The sequence below is a fragment of the Histoplasma capsulatum genome (assembly GCF_000150115.1).
Source record: "Histoplasma capsulatum G186AR genomic scaffold supercont2.9, whole genome shotgun sequence".
Classification (NCBI taxonomy): Eukaryota; Fungi; Ascomycota; class Eurotiomycetes; order Onygenales; family Ajellomycetaceae; genus Histoplasma; species Histoplasma capsulatum.
Genome location: NW_025544809.1, coordinates 635,037 through 657,673, shown reverse-complemented (window position 1 = coordinate 657,673; position 22,637 = coordinate 635,037). Strand labels below are relative to the sequence as shown.

Genomic DNA, 22,637 nt, shown 5'->3' with positions numbered 1-22,637 from the left:
CATTGCAATGAAACGGCACCGACGACGAACGCTAGTCACCACTACTGCTAGTATCATTGTCGTTCGAAGACTCAAGCCTCTAGTTAGGAGATTTTTTGAAGAAGCAACATGAGGCTATTCATTGGATATTCGCCAACCTATCGCCTGGTGGATATGAGGCCCGCATCCAACGAAGTCCCCCCTTTCGCTCTCATTTCTTCCGGGTTTCAATGGCGTTTCCGGATAGTTTTTTCCCACATAATGAGGGAGAAACATTGTTCTGGTTTGGTGGCCCATAGTGACGGACGGAGAGCGTATGAGCTCCCGCCATGTGGTGATCATGTCGCCGTCAGGCGTTTGGATTATTATTGTTGTTGTTCTTACGAGAACATGGTGGAGAATAGGCTCTAACTGCTCCGTCAATGATATCGTTTCCTAGGTTTGATGAATCTCTGTTTCCTCGACACATCGCAAGTGCCTCATCTATCTCTACCGGGTATCGCGACCCCACGGTCCTGAAAATCCACCTGTCACGGGAGGATAGTCTCAACAAAGACATTACACCATTGGCATCGAATGGCCACGGGACGGCAAATGGAGGATCGAACAGAGTCCTCCTTCAAGCCAGATTCTCCATCTCCTCCCTAACGCATTAGTAGCATGGAAACTCGGGGCTCCGCAGCCCCAGATAGATGCGTGTTTCTGTTAGGCGCCAACCTGGTGGAGACATCCCCAGCTCTCCCGTGCGTTCCGTGAATCTCACTATAGTTGGGTACGGTCTCTGCTCTGGGCTGCCGCTGTGCTGGCTCCAGTTCTCTTGCTCAAGACCTCCCGTCACATATCAGATGTCGTTTTTCGAATCTTCAGCCAGGTCATCTTGCGAGCCACTCTCAAGCTCATAAGTGGAGCAAAGCAATTGAATCATTCCAGAGTTTCATCCACGGATTTAGTCGGTTGGAATGGAGGTGGATATGCTCACGCTTCATTTGAAATTTCAAGGGCAGACACCAAATTGTGAGGAATTTGATTTTCTTAGATTCTTAGCTAAACAGCACAAGGAATCCACCAGCTACTGAAGAAAGGGAGCCGCCTTTGGGTGGCAATGCAAAGTCACTTTGGGCTCCGACTCGTCGAGGTTGCATTTGTTCCTTCGACGGCCAACTAGCTAATATAGCATAGGTCGTTTCTTGCAGATGGCCATCTACTTAGTGCCACAGAGGCACTCGGTATTAAGAAAGTTATGAGACTCTTGTATCGAACAGTGAGTCAGGAATGATGTATTGCGATGGATGAGAATTGAAAACAATATTTACGATTGGGGTTTGACCTAAGGCCAATACCAACAGGAACTACTGATTCCCTAAGGTTATTATACCTTATTTTTTGCCAACGGAATACTAAGGCTGTGTTTCAAGTGAAAATGGATGACTAGACTGTGTCTCCAGATGGTTGGGCATTTAAATCTCCTGGGATGCACACAATCCAAATGTGCCACTACCCATTGCTGAGAATATTCCCATTGGCGATAGGCTTCCTAGCATGATTCCCTCATGCCGAATCCTCAAAAGAATGAAGCTAGGGCCCTTTGCCTCCTATCATTTCCTCTCTTTCGCTTGGTGCTCCCCCCATGCGACACGCCGCCGTTACTTTGAAATGAAGCAGTAAGAAGGTAGAGCATGAATCAATCCTAAACGAGTTTTACCCGACCTTCCCATCCTTCTCCATTGAAATCCACATACTACAGGAGCAAAAGCTTATCTAGGTCTGTCAAATCTGGCAGGAATCTCTTTTTCTCTTGCGTTCATCCGGGGCTAAGAGCAAGAGCGCTTGTTCAATTTCTTCACAACTTCTCGCCAAGCATGGCATTGGCGCCTGAGATCCATTTCGTTTCTTCTTCTTTTCTTTTTTCTTTCTGTTTTTTTTTTTTTTTTTTCTCCTGGGGCTCCGCTTGAACTACCAATCACACTGCCGGTAGATGTGTACCCCTTTCCCAGCATCCTTAAGGAAAATGCGGGAGAATAGGCAGTTGGAAACTTCATTCTCGTTAACTCTTCAATTGCAGATATTTTTGCAGTTGAACTTGTTCTTCATGTTTCCTTGATTCATGTCCTGATGCACCGAGCGTTTCTCAGGCCAGTCCTTTACGGTGTGAACTTTTGGCATACCACTTTGGCAATTACGCAATGGCGGAACACTTATTATATACACATCGAAGTTGGCCTGTTGCTAGATAGAAACGACAGGGTACCAATGGGTGAAAAAGGACTCTCTTTCGCCCATGCCGCTCGACGTGGAAATATCGATAGGGGGTGATCGTGGCCAACCTTGGGATATACAACTCTGCAATAATCAGTGACCATGCTCTCTGGGAATCCGAGTGTTGATGGGTATCAACTAAGAGTTTTTTCTTTTTCTTTTTTTTTTTTTTTGGCTGCCATATTTAGTCGAATTAGGTGATCGGTGGCCGGCTTCATATCAAATCGATCGGAATGCGACGGTAACTGTATTTGCCGAAACACGTGTCCCCTTCGGCTATCGTCAATGCTGAAGCCGTGGGCCAACGCTATAAATACATAGCTACCTATATGTTACCCTCCTAGAGATAGATATATGGACGCCTTACCAGGGCCCAGATACCAAACTCCAAACCTCCAGGAGAAGCAAGATTGAGTTTTCAAGTTCATCTCCTTAGTTTGCTCCTCTAGGCCGGCAATGCCAAACCGCTTGAAGCCGAGGAAGTCGGCACTAGGGGGCCCCCGCCACACAAACCCGGGAACGATTTAATGGGACAATCGATAAGAAAACAGAAAGATGAAAGCCGAGTGCCGGGTAGAGCAGACGGACCTGCACCGCACAATAGACCCTGGATATGTGGGGGAAGGTGTCAAGAGAAAGAGAGTGGCGATGTGCGGGGATCTTAGAACTGAATTATATTTGGTCTTCATAGCCGGAATTCTTGCTTATTGTCCCCAAATCGCCTTGCTACTACTACAACGGTGCTGATTCCGGTCACTCGTTTGTGACTGCTTTCCCACCCAAAACAACCATCGTCCCTTATATATAGAGACATGTCGACGTACGCGGTACCACGTAAGCTATGGGAGCATCCCAATCCCGAGTCGTCGAATCTGGGCCAGTTTCGACGTCGGCTAGAGCGCAAGACAGGGTTGAAGTTTCCAGTACGTGGCCCCCATGTTGCATATGAAGGCTGAATTGGTTTTGAATTCCTATCTTTGCTATATTCTATCTGGATTTTTGCAGTATTATGCCCCCTCATTTTACCCTGCTTTCTTTCTTCGCTACTACCCCTTCCCGGGCGGCTGGTACATTTCCAAAAGCAAAAATGTAGACCAACATGGTTAAGGGGCTAGTTAACGCAAGACTAAAATATCCAGACCTTCCTCTCGCTCTACGACTACTCTGTCAACAGCCGCGCGGCATTCTGGGAATTCTGCTGGCATGACCTCAACCCTATCCACTCAGGTACCTACACAAGCGTCGTCGATGAGACGGCACGCATGGACAGCATCCCGGAATGGTTCGCAGGCACATACATGAATTTCGCAGAGAACATGCTTTTCACTTCTTCTGGATCATCCGGAGTGTCCACGGCTGGTAAAGAAGATAGTAAAGCTGCTGTGACCGAGGTTCGGGAAGGTGGCGCGGAGGGGACCCGGAATATTACGTTTGGAGAACTCAGGAGGAGGGTTGGAAAGTTATCCCAGGCCATGAAGGCTGCGGGTGTGAAGAAGGGCGATCGAGTGGCGGTTGTTGCAAGCAATAGTATCGATACTCTTGTTGTATTTTTGGCTGTGACTGCGCTGGGAGGCCTATTTTCGTCGAGCTCGACCGATATGGGTGCCAAGGGGATTCTGGATCGCTTGCTCCAGATCAAACCCCAGTGGCTGTTCATGGACGATTGGACAGTGTATAATGGGAAAACGATCGATTTGAGATCGAAGATGAATGCCATTGTTCGTGGGATGGAAGGTGTGGAGGAGTTTCAAGGCATCGTATCACAGCCTCGATTCCAAGATCGTCCCGCCGATGTGAACATGGTGCCCAGAGCGCAAACCTTGGCAACTTTCTTGGCCAAAGCAAAGGGCGATAAGCTAGAATTTGTGAGAGTTAGGTTTTCGGATCCGTTCTTGGTCGTTTATTCCTCAGGTATGAATCTTGTATCAACCATTTGTGTGGATTTCGAAGGTTGGAGGCTCTGACGAGAATGTAATTAGGAACGACTGGAACGCCAAAATGCATTGTGCATTCTGTTGGAGGTATTGTCTTGAGCGGGTTAAAGGAAGGTATACTGCATCGAGAAATGAATCCGACTTCGGTGGCTCTGCAATACACAACAACAGGTTGGATAATGTATCTCAGTGCGTTGCAGCCATTGATGCATGGATGCAGAATAGTCCTGTACGACGGCAGCCCCTTTTTACCTGGTGTAACTTCCTTCATCAAATTGGCGGGAGAGCAGAAGTAAGTTCCAGGCCTAAAATAGACTTCACGAGACGCATACTTATTGAGCCAGAGTAACCCACCTGGGCACCTCCCCACGCTATATGTACGAATTGCAAAGGAACGGCATTCGTCCTCGAGAGGTCACTGATCTTAGCAATCTGGAGGTATTGACAAGCACTGGGATGGTGCTTTCCGACGCTCTTTTCGAGTGGTTTTATGACAAAGGGTTCCCACCCAACGTGCAGCTTTCAAATATTTCTGGCGGTACAGATATTGCAGGCACATTTGGAACTTCAAACGCTTTGACGCCGTTGTATGTGGGTGGATGCCAGGGACCTAGTCTTGGGACACCTATTGCAGTTTATGATCAGACTGTGGAGGGTGGGAAGGGTGTGAAAGGCATTCCGCTAGAGGAAGGAGTTCCAGGCGAACTGGTTGCGACAGCAGCATTTCCTAACATGCCCGTCATGTTCTGGGGCAAGAATGGTGCAGCGCGCTATTTCGACGCATATTTTGCTCGATTTGATGGTAATTCTGGCACACTCCCTCTTGTTGGAATTTTTGATTTTCCTGGCTAACTATATATATTCAGATGTCTGGACCCATGGCGATTTCGTCATGATACACCCCGCCACGAAGCAAATATTTTTCCTGGGACGTGCAGATGGCGTTCTAAATCCTTCAGGCGTACGGTTTGGATCCTCCGAAGTATACAGCATTCTCGAGAACGAATTTGCCAATGAGATCTCCGACTCCATATGCGTGGGACAGCGTCGACCCCACGACTCAGATGAAACAGTCATGTTATTCGTGCTCATGCGTCCCGGCGTTCCATTTACCAAAAAAATGGTAGACGATGTTAAAGCCGCCATCAGAAGCGGACTGAGTCCTCGCCATGTGCCGAAATATGTGTTTGAGACCCCGGAGATTCCGGTAAGTATATCCAAATCTATTTTGGACACATCGAAGTTGCATGCTGACCAAAATCCAAGACGACTGTCAACTTGAAGAAGGTAGAACTTCCAGTCAAACAGATTGTGTCTGGTAAAGTGATCAAGCCGTCGGGCACACTAGCCAATCCCGAGAGCCTCGAGTTCTACTACCAATTCGCTGAGGTAGAGAAGTTGGTTGCTCCATCAAGCAAGCTATAGATGTGAGAAATCGGGTGTTTTATACAGGATATAGATAATTTTTTTTTTTTTTTTTTTTTTTTTTTTTGATAGGCAGTGAGAATGCCGTAAAAGTTAGGAAGTATGTAAAGGCACCATAATTATTTATCGTTTACCTTTTTTCTTGCCCTTTTCCTGGGAAGTGCCTCCTTCAAACTTCGTAAATCCAGCCTTCAACAGGGCATCACGGGCGGCTGTATTGATGATTCGGAATCGGTCAGGGCCCAACTTAACTCCCCCATACCATCGGGTCACAACGACGACCACATCCCATACATCCATCAACTGCATAAGATGTAACAATCTGCCCCCAGCAGCGGTTTCGCCGTCATCATCGAAATCTTGAAAGATAGTTTCCTCACCAGAAGGAACCCCATTGGGACCCTGCCCGGGTTTTTGCTTGATTCGCCAGGCTGTGATATTGTGCGTTGCCGCTGCGATCTTCTTCTCCGTACCAAGAAGGTAATCGAGATATTTTTTCGCCGTCTCTGTCGATTGGACTCGGGCGACACGGGCAATGAACACTGATTTCTTCTCCGTCACGGTTTCTGAAACGACCCAGTCTGGGGGACTCTCGAGACCAAATGACGCATGTAATGATGGTGGTGAAGAAGTTGTATCTACTGTTGGAGATACTGGAGTGGAGGTGTCCGCAGTTTCGCCGCCAGCAGCAGCATCTGCTGCTGCGGCTGCGGATTCCTCAAGCTCTCCCCCTCGCATATCTCCGAACCGCTCCACGCATTCCTCTATAAGATCATAAAGACAGACGAAGCCATCTTGCCACACTTTCTGCACTGAGCCACTCAATATATCGAGACATTTTTTCCCTTCACCCCGAGAACTGGTGGACGCAGTGCCAATGACTCGGGGAGGACTAGAGGGGTATTTGCTGTCGAAACCAAGAAGGAACGAGAAATCTGGCCGATTGGGTATCCGGAGGATTATTGTGGTTGTGACTGGTAGCTCATTCGGCCGACGGGGAGGGGAATTGGACGGGTTTGATGTCAGCGTTATTGTGGAAGGGTCGTATATTGCATTGACGGAATTGATCTCTTCGGCGAGCTCATCGTTCGGGCACGAGGTCATGGTTGCGGATGTTTCATTGAGGATATGCAATGGCCATTCGGTGGAGAGAAGGACCGGGACGAGTATTCAAGGACAGACTGCGTTTGAACTAGGTTTCCGGCTTCTCGTAGGGTCACGATAGCATGCCAAATATTCATCCATGTATATTACCGTCCCGTCACATGGCGATATTGTTGATGCGGTGGTTTATGATTGATTCCAAAATTCTTGCGGATAAACATTTTAGCGGTTGGGTGTGGCTGCAACAATGAAACTTTCGATGTTGAGCAATGTGCAGATGGTAAATGAGTGGCCTTCATATAGCCGTGTAAAATCCTGACAATACATGCTGATGTTCGGGCTACTTGGCTAGAGGTTGCCTTTCTATTTCGCAGCCATTGTGACCTACGCTCGAGATTGTAAATGGTTACTGGTATATATACACATTATAGACCGCAAGTGCACAGAGCTGTTGGAGATTGAATAGATAGAAGTGGACTGGGTTGAATATTTTTTTTTGATCTAAATTATCTGATAGACCACGGCATAGAATATGCATACCTGATGAGTGTTTTAAAAAGAACGTGGCATGGCATCAACCAAGATATATATATCAAAAAATATATCCATCTAGAGATAGATGAAAGGCCAAGGTAAATCCCCGACCTCCCTTACATGTCGTCATCGTCATCGTCCTCCAAAACCCCCCGCAACCAGAAATTCCTACAACCCTCCACAAACCCCTTCGCTGACACCGCCACATCCCCCTCCTGCATCGGCGCAAAACACAATCGAAAATACCTGAACGATTCGTCGCTCCCGCCGCGCTGACCATTTCCGCCACCGGCGGGATTAAACATCGCCCCCGGTGCTACCAGGCACAGGTATGGTTTCTTCGTCAGATGCTTCCAGAGCGCGGCCGATAGTCGTTCGGCGGATACGCCCTCGCAAGACCAGAGCTGGTGTGTCTCGAAGCACATGCGCACCCAGACAAACATGCCACCGCGGGGGAACTGGAAGGAGTACAGTGGGGTTTTGCGCAGGAGCTGCCAGTCGTCTTCGTCATCTTCGTCGCTATCACTATCATAGTAGCTATGGTGGCTTCTGGAAGTACCAGCCGAGGGGGTTTGTTCAATAATCGACCTCCCCTCCTCCAGAATCGTGCACATCGTCCGCATGCGCCATTCGTAACCATCCCGCAACCCCTCCAGCCACCGAACCCATCCTTCCATCTTCCAAGTTCCGGACTGCCTACCACCAGCAGCATCACCACTACAGCCCTCCTCACCAACCCTGTCTAATTCATCCTTCTTCCCGCCACCACCACCACCCATGATCAACCCCGCAACCATCGCCTGCACAAACCCAGATGGCTGCTGCGTGCTTGTCTCCGTTATATACAGAATCCGCTCTACAATCTTCGGTTGTGCGGTCAGCCAGCCCAGCCGACAGCCGGGCGCGATGATTTTGGAAAATGTATCGAGCCGGATCACGCGGCCATCTGTGTCTATGGACAAGTATGAGGGGATGAGAGAGTCGAGGAAGGGGTAGCCGGATGTTTTGCCGTGGGTGTTGTAATTGGGCGCAAGTGTAGTGTCCGCATGATTGGAATGGGGCTGGGGTCGGGATTTGAGGGAGCTGCTGCCGCGGAAGTGAGCCTCCAGCTCGGGGCCAGCGGACGGGTATTGGAGGTGCCAGTACGGGTCATCCTCGACAATGATGATGTCGTATTTCTGGCAGAGGGAATAGAGGTCTCTGCGTCTTGGGAGGGGAAGGACGGTGCCGGTTGGGTTCTGGCCGATTCTATAGAAAATTTTTCATCAACTTTAGTACATGTTACAATATAAGTAACGAAGCAAGATAGAAAAACAACAAGCGCCTCACAAAAGATGTCGCTTGGAGGGAAAAAAAAACGTACGTCACGGTATACATCAAATGCGGCCTCTTCCCACGACTAAAATCCCAACTCTCGAGAATATGTTTCAACCCGCGATCCCCGTCTACCATCATCCCATCCGAATCCATAGCCACAGTCACGACATTGATACCCCGCGGCTTCACCGTTTGTATGGCGTTCATATACACAAATTCCTCGCACAGGATACATTCTCGATCCCTGATCCAATCACGATTCTCATCCCAGACATTCGTCAGTGCCTCGATGGTCTTGGAGAAGCCATCCGTGGCACCGCATGTCAGGATCACTTCTGGCCCGCCTGTGTAGGGGATGTTTGGGTGCAGGTTTTCGCGGACAAATTGGCGGATGAAGGAGAAGAGCGGTGGGTAGCCTTGTGCAGTGCCATATTGCAGGGCAGTGGTTAGGTCGATTCGAGTTGTGGGGTTGGTGTTGTTGCTTTCTTTTGGGATGGTGAGTCGCGCTGTTGGGGGAAGGGTTGATACTAGGATCTCGTCCCCTTCAGCGACTGTTGAGGGCCCATCGGCAGTGGATGGATCAATTCGGGTTGGAAGAGCAACTGCGGCCTCCAGGGTATCGTATGGGAAATAGGATGGGTGGGGAAGCCCTTGGATATATGTATCAGCGATTTACAGAGTAAAAAGCTACCTACCTTATTCGTCTGCAACTCCTTCGGATGGATGGTTAGGTAACCCATATAAAATGATGCTCACCTCCCGCCAGGTTGTGGATGCCCGGTATCGCAAAGTATTTGTAGAACTTCTTCACGTCGCTTCCCACCCGATTTCTCGCCACAACGGAAAAGTGATGGGACAGATCAACCGGCGCCAGTTTTGGAGGGTATTCATTCTTCGGTGCCTTAGCTTCCGTTGGCTTGCGATTGGGGTATTTGATCTTCAGGTTGGTGTCCTGTTGGTGGCCGTATGAAAACTTAGGTATAAGAGACCCAATTGCGCATTTATTGGCTGCCATTTTTTTAAAAAAAAAAAAAATTATGAATGCTGCTCGGGAGGTGGCCGGGCAAAATAAGAAATTCATACAACCGGAAATCGCTAACTGTGGTTGGATTTTACCAGCGGTGATGAAATACCGTCTGACAGCCCTGTTTCTGGTAGGTAGCTAGCTAGTCGCTACAAGGCTAAAACCCGGGGTCTTGTGTTCGTAGTCACATAGGCAAGCTTTAAGTTGAAGAATGATAGCTATTATTTGGAGTTTATTCATCTGTCTGATTTCTCGATCTTCATCTAGATATTGACTCCTCTGGCAGCCTCAGGCTGGTCTTGTTCTTGATTTCAAAGCTGGGGTCAGTGTCATATTAAGCTGAGGATTATCGATTTTGGCTACACTGGAGCCTTGCATGGGGTAGCCAGCCAAGGCGCTATGCAGCAGGGAGGCAGTTGGAGCACACTGCAGCTGGTAAATCTGATACAGAGCAGTTTGACATCTGCTCTCAAAAGGGCTGGGATGAGTTTTGGGGGCTTGATGTCAATTGAGGAGCCAAGGTCCCAGAGCTTTCGCGCCGAGGGCTGGGGTGGTTTTGAGGTTTGGACTGAGATTTCCATTTGTAGCTTTAGCGTGTGAGTTAGTGTGTCAGATAAGTCCAGACTCGATGGAGTCAGTAGGCAGCAGGTGATGATGGCGCTGATAGGCAGTGGGCCAGCCCTTGATCATCAGGACAATGCAGCAGAGACGGGAAATCGAGTGCAAATCGAGAGGAGTCAGGTAGCCCGATGGGCCAAATATAAGTAAATGATCGACTCCAGTGGAAGAAATAGAATGTTCTCCGACAAATTACAGAGTAAATGCTCATGAATGCCTGATGAGACACATGAAGTTGTCGGATAGAACTGTCTATGGATGTACAGATCTGTAGTTGGGGAGTTGGAACCGCCGGCTGACTAACTCCGCCTCACTCCGCCACCCGCTGTGACTTTTATATTTCTCCCCGTTCAGTTTCTTCCATTTTCCTGCTATTTCAGCGTCGTGATACCCCACTGGCCCGTGTCGCAATCGTCTATCCGTTCCTGCTTCTGATCCTGTCTTTCTTTGTTGGCTGCCTCGGCTTTGTGGTGAGTTGGTAAGTCCCTTCTCTCGCCTATGGTTGAGTATTCAGATATGCTATACAGAGCACATATCTGTCTATGTTGTACGGAGTAGAGTAGTCCTCTAATCTAATCCGCGCCCATTCAATTTTTCTACAGAACCGCCAAATTATGGCCAGAGAATCGTGGGATGATGAAGAGGCGCTATCCGGCAGAACCGTCATCGCCCCACTGACCGATGACGAAGACGAACATTATACCGACGAACCTGATGGAATCCAGCAACTCGGCATGTCAGGGGGTGTTGAGGCTTCGCCTACCACGCTGCCCATGCCCGTCTGGCTGGCGGAATCCTCCAAATCTTTCCACTGGAAATGGGTCCCGTTGCCGTTCCGCCAGGCTGCCCGCTCGACTGTGAAGTGGCTCAAAGGCCCCGATCCACCCCAGGTTCTTCTCTTGAACCCACTCTTCCCTAACATACAGTCTATTCCTATAAAACTCGTCGATAGGTTCTTTCCAAAACGAAAATACAAGATTTGCCTGCTGCTGGCGGTGTATTTTATCTGGTTTCTCCCCTGGGCGCTGGTGCAGAGAAATTCCGCTTCTGGTGGTCATATCGAGGGCTATGGGAAGCCCGTTCCTATTAGCTGTGGCGCTAGCTACTGGTACGTCGTATATTCTACGCTATTATTAGAATAGATTTCTTGGAAGGTATTAAAAAAAAAACCCCATCACTCTGGATTCTAACGCGGCTCGTTAAATCACAGGGCACCAGGTAACGAGTGCGGACTCAATGGGTATGAATGCCGGCCGTTTAACCGCTCGACCTATGCCTTTCGGTGTCCTGCATTTTGCAGTAGCCTTCTCGTCCTAGAGCCGTACGTGGTAGGAAATGTGACTGTCAACTACCAGCCTCTGGTCGTTGGTGGTCCTATGCCTGGCGCCCCGGTTTATGATTATGAGAATGCGATCTATCGAGCAGACAGCAAAGTATGCCAGGCTGCAATCCATGCTGGTGTTATCAGCGACTCCACAGGAGGTTGTGGCGTCGTCGAGCTGACTGGCGCCGGCTATTCATACTTCGCCAGCAAGGCGCATGGCGTCTCCTCGATTGGCTTCCCTTCGACTTTTCCGAAATCATTTAGATTCCTACGTCTGCTGGATTCACAGTCAGACTGCCCCGGAGACTTGCGATGGCCGCTGTTTGCTATTACCGCAGCTGCGATTGTCCTGGTTTCTCTCTTCACGACCTCCCCCGCTGTATTTTTCTTCACCACCTTTTTTATGCTCATTCTTCATGTGGGTCTCGTGTCTGATCCCCCAGACCTACACAGGGTTGCAGATCTATTCTCGCTCCTATGTTCAAGGCTTCTACCTGCAAGCTTCATTGCATATGTGCTCTACATCTACTGCGCGCGCCCTCTACTACAACCACTGGCTTCCCCCCCCGTTTACCAGTTCAGTAAAACAATCCTATACCTAGGCCCGGCGTTTATCGGTGCGCTTAACAACTACACTTTTGCTTTATGGATACCCATCCAGCGTCTTACCCCGCACGACATCAAATCCCAGCCAGGTGCCCCCATCGCCCTGGCCATCGTGGTCACCATCATCATCTCCATCGTCCTCGGCCAAGCGTGGCACATCCGCCAAGGCGGGCTGTTCTTCCACTATCTAAAAATCTACCTCTGCATTGGCGGCGGCCTGATCTTCCTGCTTGTCCTTCCCCAATTCCGCCTTCGTATCCACCACTACATCCTCGGCATGCTCCTTATGCCAGGCACAGCTTTCCCCACCAGGCCCTCGATCATCTACCAAGGCCTGCTTCTCGGCCTTTTCGTCAACGGTGTTGCCAGATGGGGCTTTGCCTCCATCATCGAAACGCCAAGCGCACTGGGTGAGCTTCCTGGGCCTGGGGGGAGCCATGGCTGGTGGGGCGCCACAAGCCCCAACGTCACCAATTCCTCCGTCCATATCTCGCTGCCGTCCGGCGACAATGTGAACCGAGGTAATGGCAACATTACCTTCCGGCTATGGGAGCCGGAGCGTATGGAGACGCTGGGCGTTGATGGCATTAGTGTGTTGGTGAATGATGTGGAGAGGTGGCGTGGGTTTTTGGACGAGGATGTGAACGGAGTGTTTGTCTGGCATCGACAGGGGCATCGGGGGCTAGATATGTCGAGACCAGTGCCGCTGGTTGTTGAGAGAGCTGGTGTCGATGGACAAGAGTATGAGGATGACGATACCTCTCTTATATCAGTGCAGGATCAAGATGAGGATCCGGCTGAGGATTTGTTCTTCCGCTTTGCGTTTTTGAAGGGTTCAAAGGTTGGTCTTTATGGTGGCGCTGGGATTTGGAATAGAGATGGCAGCTGGATAAATCCTCCTCCTCCGAGGACTTGATTTTCGTTTTCCGCTTCTCGTTTCATATATTGCATGTGTGGGTTTTGTTCTCTGGGGTCACCTGGGGGAAGGGAGTGGGAGGGCCGCTGCTTTTGTTCCCTTGTTCATATTCACGATCGGTTTCTGCTTTTACATTGCCGCGAGGCAATCGATCACCCAGAATCCTAGACGGTCCGGCTTTTTTTCGTCTATTGAATAAGTATATCATGTAAACATCGCTTCCTTGCTTTTCCTTTTTTTTTTTTTCTTCCTTCCTCCCTTGTTCCTATTCCTTTCTTGTTTTATTTTTCATTGACTCTTGTAACGTGTTGGACACCTTTTATATTCCCTTTATTATTTGCTTCTGCTTTTACTGGAGTCGAGTGGAGGTAACAATACGAATATGGAACGGGACACTGTACGGTGTGGGCTGGTCGATATGAACGAATGGTTATTACGGTGGTATGCGTGAGAGATAAGTTTCTATACCATATTTATATAGTTTATATATGCGTATATGCGTTATTATAGAAGCGGGGCCTTTGCGGGGTTGGAGAGAAGAATAGACGATGATAGGGTTCCTATTTCTCCATCCTCTTCCATTTTTATTTTTTATTTATTTTTTATCCCCCTTGGTCTAATGTCAAATCCCTCAAGCCCCTTTTCGCCGCTCGATGTTTCACTCACTCCTGCCATCTGCATGGCTTAACTGCGTAATTAAGACTCTATTTGCGCAAGGTTTTGCATCCCACAACGCGATCAACGAACAACCTAAGCACCTACGCTAACGCAGGGGGAGATTTAGCCCAAGGTTTCCGACATTTCTTGACTTGAACTATAGAGATACCTCGTCACCGTGGACGATTTTCGAATGGAGCTTTCGAGGAAAATTTCACATGTGTGCCAAACCAAACAAATCTACAACCAACAGCGCGCACGCGCGCGCGCCCGGGAGCTCTTTGAACGGATGGGATATTTTTCAATACTTAGTACTCATACAGCGGCACACATTGACCACGCAACGATATCGTTCTTGAATCCCCTTTTTAATTCCCTACGGGGAAGGTGGTGGTGGAGACGCCACGCAGCATGATAAAGGCCAGTTACCTTTGTTGGAAAAGGAGCTGAGCGTTAGTATCACCTCTAGTCTAATTTGGCTAAACGTAAATGGCCTCGCCCTTCCAGAAGGGAAAATATCGCGAATATGTTTATTTTAGACACGAACATATGGAAATGGGAGGGGGGAAGGAGGGTTAACGCGATTAATACCCCCTAAAAGAGAAAATCCCGGGAGGCCCCGTTGTCGCAGATGAATGGATATATAAATAAATAAATAAATTACAAAATAAAAATCTATCGAAGGATAACATCATTATCACCGAATTTGGGTAAAGTCAATGGTGATGACGAAAATTTGGTTGGGGATTGTATTTATATGCCAGATATATATGTATACATATACACATATGCATAAATACATGGCATCACTTGCCAAATCCATTTCCATGCAGCAATCAAAAGAAGAGACATGCACAAAATGGATATCAAACATAAACCACAAGTGTGCCGAACGTCCTAGGCCATTCCATCCATCACGAGAAGAAAGAAAAGAGCGAGAGAAAAGTAAAAAGAAAACTCAATTTAGCCGAAATTTTCTTTGCTTAATGCTAGTTATCCCCAAGCTTACGTTCAAGATCATTGGTGTGTGCTTCACAGTCACCATTTGGCAAGTTGTTGAGCGCATCTTCCTCTTTATCGGTACCGCGGTTGGTGAACCAAAAGCCGGCGGCACCGACGAAAGCAAGGATAGCGGTGACGGCATAGTTCCACTCGAGCAAGGGATCCTCAGAGAGACCGACGAGAGCTTGGCCGAGGGCAGAAGAAAAGGCGTTCATGAATAGGGCCACGGCTTGGACGAGGGAACGCATGTTCTTGGGTGCCTTGGTGAAGGCATACTCAAGACTAGTGACAGAGGCAAAGATCTCGGAAATACCACCCAAGACATAGGGGACGGTTTGTACCCAGACAGAGATGGGTGCCGGGATATTTTTGGCAGCGCATTCATTTGCTTGTTTCCCGCAAGGCCCAAGTTTGTAGATGTAGTGCTGGATGACTGTGGCGGCAATCATCCCGGAACCTGCTAACATGAAGCCGATGGTGATGCGCTTCACTGGAGTAAGCTTGATGCCAAACTTTCGGAGAGTCGGGTAAAAAAATCTGTCGAGGAGTGGGATGAATAGAATGAGAGTGAAGGGATTGAGGTTGGTGACGACGTCGTTAGGTACTCCATTGAGCTCCATTGTGGCGGCTTGGGACAAGAGATTGTTCAACATCTGGTTATAGGAGAGCCCTGATGAGGAAGTGTTGTGTTAGACACATGGGATATTCTCCAAAATATGAAAAGGATGGTTTTGGGAATACGTACAGAAAAGAGGGTACCAGAGGAAGACAGCGCATGCTTTGATACCACGACGGACTTCATCAACCCACGCATCGTCAAATGTCATCCAGACTGGCTTGTTAGTAATGTTGCTTGGCTTCGCTCTTTCCCACTTATCCGGGTCTTTAATGTTGCGGTATCTATTCCTCATCCGTCAGTAAATGGCCAAACAGGCGAACAATGAACGGGAGTAGCTGTGGGTACGAACGTTCTCGCAGGATTCCATGATACGACGCCTTTGGTGGCCAGTCTCCATACCCTGAAGGCTTTGCCGTACACTGAACCAACTGGCTTTCTGCGACTATATTTGTTGCGTAGAAGAAAGAGAACCATTGGACATAGGCAAAACATGAAAGTGGGGAGGAGGAATGAAAGATAGAAGCCAACGTATTTCTCGGCGTAAACCATGGATATCTGACCAATGAGGGCTCCGATGTTGATCATGAGATAGAAATAGTGGTAGATTCGGGAAATAGTGACGGAGGGATCCACGATCACACGCTCGCCTTTCTTTGTCGTTTGGATATACATGTATTCTTCTGTGTACTGTTCTGCAATCAGAGGGGAAATGTTGGATCTATTTGCAAAGAAGTCAGATTGGACGACTCATAGACAGCAATGAGTTTGTAAATTTTGAACGGGCATACTTGAAGCCACCAGTTCCAATTCCCATGATGACGAGACCAACCGCAAAGCAGCCAATAGCGCTGTTCGGTTTTTTGAGCACAGGTGGAATTGCTGATATAATCAAAATTGTGTGTCCGACGAGCGCAATACCAATCGAGTACATGATCGTGTTGAAGCGACCCAGATGTTCATCAGCAACATAAGCACCAAGCAGTGGCATGATGTAGGACCAAAAGGAATTGACTGCATACAGAGGTCAGCCAAGCACATGTGGATAGGATATTGTTTGGCAAGGGCCATTACATAGAGTTAGACCAGTGGAAGCTCGTTGTCCCAAGCCCAATGCACCAGGAGTGCGATCAGTACCACCAGCACCAGTCGTAGAGCCCTCAGGCATTTTCCGCTGTATGAAGTTGACAACTGTATGCGGGAAAGTAGTGTTAGTCTATGACAAAGCTATCAAGCGAGCTGGGTGGTTAAAACTCACACACGATAATGGTTCCATAGTAGGAGAATCGTTCACACAACTCGACGAAGGCGATAGAGAAAGAAATCCACGGAACCTTTCCAGGGACACGGCGGAGAGTTGCTACTTCGTCAGGCGTGGGAGCTTGTCGATTGATATCGTCGAGGCTGCCATGCGAGCTGTTGTAGACAGCGGCGCCAAGTGTCTTCTCGTTGCCAGCAACTGGGACTTTATCAGATGCACCGCTGCTAGCGACATGCTGAACCTCAACTTCTTGGGAATTAGCCATCCTCGCGATTGTGTGAAAACCAAGTTGAACTTGGTAGTTTGGATGTCACTTCGCGGGCTAGGCGTGAGAAGAGAAAAGAGGGAGGGACAAAAGTCTTGGTTCACGAACGAGGATATATGCCGATATATGTAGGAATCTTAGACATTGTCTCCGGACAGTCGTTGACAACCTCCAGATTTTCGCTTAGAGTCCCCATGGGGAGGCAGTAGCGGGGTTGCAACGCTGTCTCGTCCCCCCTCATCAATCATATGAGTAGTGGTGCCAATCGGGTCAAGGTCAACAAGGGTCATTAATTGACGTTGAGACTAGAATGAGACCATGATCGATGCGTGGTAACCAGAGCAATATCAATCCATATTGCTTTTGGCTAGGGTCAGGAGAGCCTGAGCTCCTACCCGCCCCTCTCGTCCTTGACATGTACCGCTAAACTGAGGAATAACAAAACCAGCTAGTACAAGATACATCCATACAACAACTGATCCAGCTGAGAAACTCCGTATGCTGCGAAATGTTTTGGTTTTATGCGCCAACGCGGAGACCGCTGGCCAATCCACTCGGAGGAGCTGTTGTGGAGCCAAACTTAAAGGGTACATACACCTTTTGTGTTGTATCAAAGTGTGGGAGACTATGTGCTGTTCAGCAAGTTGAGAAGTAACCGTTCGACCAGAGGTACCTGCCAACTGACAGCAACAAAAGCAGAAGGCAGTGGCAATAATGTCTACATTACGGAGTACTTGGGGGGACGTTGAGAATGAATTGGGCTTACCTTCCTGTTATGGACGACCAGTTAAGGTTGGACCAGGGGGATCCCCAAATTAAGTCGCAACCGTGAAAATCGTAGCTAAGTCTATGGTTTGCCATTCCAATGTCCCACGGACGAATAGTAATCTCCGAAAATGTCATTTCGGGCTCGGCATATGAGCAGGGCAGCACATTGACTGCCTTGTTACTTTCTGGACTGGAGATTCCAAATGCACCAAGTACATGTACATGCACGAGAATTCCAAAAGTAGCAAGATATATCCACCAGGAATCTTCCCTGGAGCTTGGCTGCATTTTTGTACAAAGTATCAAGATGCCGAGTCAAAGCGTGGTGTCGTGAAAAAGCTTGCTGGGGAACCTCGCTTGCCAAGCTACAGAATACCTATTTTGATAGAATTGGTTAATATGATGTGAGACCTAGCGAGAGGATGATTCTATGTTCAATCGACTTTTTGGAGCCTGCTCGCGTGGGACATTTCGCTTCCTTGCGGTTAAAGACTGAAGTTGTGTTGTCTCAACCCGCTCGGGATACTAGCGGTTGGGCTGTGGCGGAAAATGGTGTCCCTCCCCCTGGAGTCTTGGCTGGCATGCTCCGTTGTAACCATAGTCAGCCAGACATGTGCTAACTCGGAGGCGGGTGGTCAGAATGCAAGTTGTTCGCCCGCCAGTGGATATCTCGATGACCATGGGAGGAATTAATCGGGAACGACAAGAAGTCTGCCTATTCATGCCATCACCTTCTTCTAATACGCAAAGGCTCCGAGCCAAGAATCAGATGTATTGAGATTATCATTACGGTGGCTGATGAAGAGGAGTCGAGAGTCGTTGAGACTTGAGACTTGAGACTTGAGGCTTGGGTGCAGGTACAGTACATTGCGCCCAGTGATCGCCGTCCCGCAGGGCCCATGCGGCTTGGAATCGTGATTGGGCGCCGGGCGGACTCCTAATTGCTTGGCAGACATGCTTATCCCGCCGAGTTTTGGTGCCAAGCTGCAGATTTGCCAAGAGATAGATGGGCGCGCTGGCTGAAAAAGCGGGGAAGAATGGGAGAAACAGGAATATCGTCAGCGACAGAAGATGCGTGGAAAGTGGTCTTGATTCGTTTCAATTTCCAAAACATCCGCAGTTAGATGACCCCTGGGTAGCGCTTATGCCTGATGATTTATCATCCACCTTCGAAGCGAATGTGGAGGCGATATGAGGCATGTCAGCATCGACAATAATAGTGGCCACGATGGGGAATAATCAAGAAGTGGATGGGTTACAGGGCCATTTCCCTTATCGCCACAAGGTGAAAATTGGGGCACACATGGTGACCTCCATCGAGGAATTAAAGGCGGTCTGGCGAAACAATCTCAGAGGCCGCATGGGGGATTCAGCCCGGGATCCCGGAATCCCGGTGGTTCGGGGCTCGGGCCGTCTTCTATGGAATGCTCCAAGGACTCAAGGAACGACAAGAGATGCGCCGGATGACGCACATGAGATCCTCACGTAGCTCTCTTGCCAATATTAATGGCGTTACTAAGCTTGTCGGAGTGGCGAGAGCCAATATTTAGGGTCTCAGTTCCTGTTGAGCTGCTGGTTGGAGGGAGAAACAGAAAGGAGATGGTTGCAAGCCATCGTTGTGGAAATTTGACTTTGGTGGTGTTCCTTGGGTTGTATCAACTCGGCTCCTAGAGGCAGATCCCTGTGCGCCACAAACCCCTGATCCGTCCTGGGAGGCCACAACAACGACCCTTCCTCGAGAGTCTGTCTCTTGATACGAGATGGAATCCTTGGAAATTGGATTCTCACCGGCTTTACACTTGCCCTCCAGCAGAGACATCCTCTGGGGGCCGGGGGGACGGCGGGGCACAGAGGGAGGTTGAGTTAGAGTATCGCCGGTGTTTCCCACGCCAGTTGATTGTTGGCGTTGGTGCTGCGGCGCCGCCGAGGGGTTGAGCCGCCCATCTCACGTGCTCGCGACCCCTGTGTTGGTCGTGAGAGTGCAAAAAACCCTGCCAGACCATGGATGGATGCACTTCCTGCGCACAAGAACATAGAATGCATCTGAGGTTCTTGCAGGTAGCGCCTGTAATCTTCACGCAACCTCGTGCGTCTCATCCCATTGTCGCCAACCGAAGTGCTGGGATCCAGTCAGCCGCCAAGAAGTTCTTCGTCCATGTCACTGATATCAGGTTCAACCATGCGGCGGGGCTAATGGGCGAGCAATCAACCCAGGATCCTTCCTCCCCTTATCCCGGATTCGAGCAAGGCATTCTGCATTGTGAGTTGTGAGTTTTATGGATCTCTGGGCACTTGTGTGTCTTACAGCATAAAGCTCATCGACCAGCCGCTTTCAATCTCTCCATATGTATCAAGGCAAATGTGCACAGGCTTGGTTGTCTGATTTTCTACGACTTTTCTATTTATGATTATCTTTGTTATGGTACTCAAACACGGCTTGCTAGTTAGATTCAGGTTCCGATTTCAACCGGTTCGTTCCGGGCCCTCCTTTTTTTTGCTTCGATTTTTCTTCTTCGCTCCTTCGTGTTCGAAGATGGTGGCGCAAAACGGCGCTGAACAGTGATACATAATAATGGCACGAAAGAGCAGCGGCATTGCCCCTTGATGGCCGACTTGACAAGCCCGGCTCCAGGATTGACCACACTATTTTTGGGCATATATGCTTACTTCTTGATGGCCTTCTCTTAACCAACAACCTCTTCAACATCAGACATTTACTTGACAGCGCGTTTGACGCCCACACCGGATGTCGTGTTCTAGCTTCCGCGGAGTACGAATATGTGGGCACCTCACTTCAAACCCGGAGAGATGTGCATCGTGACGGGGATCAACAGGGTTCAGCCGAGGAAATAATTTTCCGTACGACCTCTGAAAATTTTCAGATAAGTTACCTTTGTTGGCGGGCTTGAGCTTCTAGGGTAAGGCGCCCGAAAACGACGGCTACACGCGGTAATTGAGGTTCACTGGGCAGGAATTACAAAACGTTCAAATGCGACATTTTCGTCCCTCATCCTCCTAATTTGGTGATCCATCCATGTCGCAACATCATGAATTGTTGGTCATTTTTAGCATAGATCTTTCCGCTGAGCCAATCTGATGCTGAGCATCCCTACGTACAGTACATGCAGTCTTACTCAGTCTCGAGGTCTTTTCTGCCCTGAACACCTCGCAGATCTTGTTTTCCTCAGTGATACGATTGCGCCCACATTTGCAAATAATAATAATACAGAATGCAACCGTGCCTGATGCTCTTTTTTTCTGGAGGGCCTGCCGCCAGTTCTCCATCTATGAGTTTGGTATCTCACACGAAGGTTTATATCCCCTGTCAAGTAATACGTGAGCCGTTAGTAGCGAGCCGTCATGAAGCCTAATAATACCAGTTATGGTATAGAACAAACCTGTAATCCGTGAAACGCCGAGGTAGAAGTTCGGGAGAGATGTCCCCCTGTCGAACTCTGTCCATTTCAGCCAATACCTGCGTCGTCACCATAGGATTCAATTTCGGCATTCTATGGGTACACAGCAGTCGAACAACGTATCATTAGTGGTTTGTTTCACACAGACAGCCGAACTCGGGAACCGTCACCTCGGCCATATCCATGCGTGTGATATAAAAATGTGGTGCTCTCCCAGAGATGCGCTTGATTCGCATTTAACAGCCCCTTGGGCCCATTCTGGCTACCCGAATAGCTCACAGGATTAAGCTTACAAAATATTCTGGCGAAATGGATCCAACGGTTCTGGGATTGATAATCATAATTACACCCGGCCAAGAGCCACTATTTTTTTTTATATAGGTTTACATTTAAATAACTCATGATCGTTATCATCATATCATCAGATCTTTAAAATATTTTTAGAACAGAAGAGATAAACTACTTTGTTATAGAGCTCTCAAATCATCTTCATCTATCATTATATATAGTATGTAGTAGTGATATCTTTCTCATTCTAAAATCATCTTTATAATATAGTCTATCTCTATATGTACAGTACATTTTCAATCACCTCTACAATATTCTATCTTCTATCTCTGAACTGTTGATATGGTGATATCATCGCTAGATAGATACCATCATTCGTAGATATCGCAAGAGCTTGATATCATACAGAGACAGGTAATCAGACGGGTAGATAGACAGATGAGTGAATGAATGAAAGAGAGTAATCTATATGTTTCATTAAAATACCGCAAATTTTTCACATATGAGCTCTGAACATTATTCATTCTCATTTGAAAATATCTCAGTATATAAAATGAAATAAAGAATTCAAATAGTTAAATGAATATTACAAAGCTGACTATAAGAATCTAGAACATGACGCTGTATATTCTTGTAAATCTCACAAAACTCTATTTTCAATTATATAGAGAGAAGAGAAAATCTGTTCTATAAAGGTATAATAAATTTCCGTAGTATTTCCCCCAATGCGGTGGACGGGAAATTTACCTACGGAGAAGCCACAATATGTCTGTTTCTAGAATAAAATTAGACATGCAGTAGGATGGGTACAGAGGCGGGAAACGTACTTTCGCAAATAACCGTGGGGGACAGATATCAGGGGCAGCCTGGATGGAAACGCGGGAGAAGGTTCTGACAGCTCTCTGTTCATTTGACAAATTGTTCGAACTATCGTAGCTCATTAAGCTTGTAAGCATAATTTTTTCTAAGTATGACAGCTTACACCTCACTAGCCTACCTTATAAGTTATGTTTGGCTCCTCTCTAGTTAGTTACATTTCCCTTAGTATTATTATTCTTGTTCTTCTTCAAATTAGGGTATATTCAGTCAGAGGCTATGACATTCATCTGACTATTGCTCAGAATTTTTCTAGTTCTAACTGTTTTACTTTACAAATACTCCTTTTCATTTACAATACAGAATTCCAGTTCAGAATCAATCAACACTTAAAAGACACTTCTTACAAAATCACAATTCGCACAAGCTTATTGAATAAAAAGAGATTAAAGAATGACAACAGTAAAACAAAAGAAATAAACTAGATAAAATGTAACAATTTCTATACAAA

The 22,637-nt window shown here is 47.9% G+C and overlaps 9 protein-coding genes across 9 annotated transcripts; 4 read left to right on the top strand and 5 right to left on the bottom strand.

The window, feature by feature from the left end:
* Positions 1–319: 319 nt before the first annotated feature.
* Positions 320–997, top strand: HCBG_06442 (uncharacterized protein; the record flags this gene model as incomplete). Its single annotated transcript, XM_045433491.1, has 3 exons — positions 320–372; positions 419–590; positions 689–997. 3 exons carry the CDS (start codon positions 320–322, stop codon positions 995–997), a joined length of 534 nt encoding a protein of 177 aa, XP_045285804.1.
* A 1,793-nt stretch (positions 998–2,790) lies between these two features.
* Positions 2,791–5,594, top strand: HCBG_06441 (acetoacetyl-CoA synthase; the record flags this gene model as incomplete). Its single annotated transcript, XM_045433490.1, has 8 exons — positions 2,791–2,850; positions 2,927–2,994; positions 3,044–3,158; positions 3,375–4,146; positions 4,341–4,461; positions 4,514–4,971; positions 5,036–5,376; positions 5,436–5,594. The coding sequence occupies 8 exons, from the start codon at positions 2,791–2,793 to the stop codon at positions 5,592–5,594; spliced, it is 2,094 nt and encodes a 697-aa protein (XP_045285803.1).
* A 51-nt stretch (positions 5,595–5,645) lies between these two features.
* On the bottom strand, positions 5,646–6,698 carry HCBG_06440 (impact family protein; the record flags this gene model as incomplete). The annotated part of the gene is made up of 1 exon (XM_045433489.1): positions 5,646–6,698. The coding sequence occupies one exon, from the start codon at positions 6,696–6,698 to the stop codon at positions 5,718–5,720; it is 981 nt and encodes a 326-aa protein (XP_045285802.1).
* Positions 6,699–7,166: 468 nt separating this feature from the next.
* Positions 7,167–9,564, bottom strand: HCBG_06439 (aromatic amino acid aminotransferase; the record flags this gene model as incomplete). Its single annotated transcript, XM_045433488.1, has 3 exons — positions 7,167–8,480; positions 8,596–9,199; positions 9,306–9,564. 3 exons carry the CDS (start codon positions 9,562–9,564, stop codon positions 7,349–7,351), a joined length of 1,995 nt encoding a protein of 664 aa, XP_045285801.1.
* A 1,005-nt stretch (positions 9,565–10,569) lies between these two features.
* On the top strand, positions 10,570–13,487 carry HCBG_06438 (LCCL domain-containing protein; the record flags this gene model as incomplete). Its single annotated transcript, XM_045433487.1, has 3 exons — positions 10,570–10,669; positions 10,794–11,299; positions 11,402–13,487. 2 exons carry the CDS (start codon positions 10,806–10,808, stop codon positions 13,035–13,037), a joined length of 2,130 nt encoding a protein of 709 aa, XP_045285800.1.
* Positions 13,488–14,683: 1,196 nt separating this feature from the next.
* HCBG_06437 (oligopeptide transporter) lies at positions 14,684–16,838 on the bottom strand (the record flags this gene model as incomplete). Its single annotated transcript, XM_045433486.1, has 6 exons — positions 14,684–15,366; positions 15,442–15,596; positions 15,665–16,033; positions 16,104–16,326; positions 16,387–16,503; positions 16,571–16,838. The coding sequence occupies 6 exons, from the start codon at positions 16,836–16,838 to the stop codon at positions 14,684–14,686; spliced, it is 1,815 nt and encodes a 604-aa protein (XP_045285799.1).
* Positions 16,839–17,185: 347 nt separating this feature from the next.
* On the bottom strand, positions 17,186–17,894 carry HCBG_06436 (uncharacterized protein; the record flags this gene model as incomplete). Its single annotated transcript, XM_045433485.1, has 2 exons — positions 17,186–17,435; positions 17,605–17,894. 2 exons carry the CDS (start codon positions 17,892–17,894, stop codon positions 17,186–17,188), a joined length of 540 nt encoding a protein of 179 aa, XP_045285798.1.
* A 940-nt stretch (positions 17,895–18,834) lies between these two features.
* On the top strand, positions 18,835–20,515 carry HCBG_06435 (uncharacterized protein; the record flags this gene model as incomplete). Its single annotated transcript, XM_045433484.1, has 4 exons — positions 18,835–19,091; positions 19,280–19,536; positions 19,636–19,866; positions 20,196–20,515. 4 exons carry the CDS (start codon positions 18,835–18,837, stop codon positions 20,513–20,515), a joined length of 1,065 nt encoding a protein of 354 aa, XP_045285797.1.
* A 376-nt stretch (positions 20,516–20,891) lies between these two features.
* HCBG_06434 (uncharacterized protein) lies at positions 20,892–22,266 on the bottom strand (the record flags this gene model as incomplete). The annotated part of the gene is made up of 4 exons (XM_045433483.1): positions 20,892–20,973; positions 21,005–21,115; positions 21,171–21,385; positions 22,138–22,266. The coding sequence occupies 4 exons, from the start codon at positions 22,264–22,266 to the stop codon at positions 20,892–20,894; spliced, it is 537 nt and encodes a 178-aa protein (XP_045285796.1).
* Between the last annotated feature and the right edge of the window lie 371 nt (positions 22,267–22,637).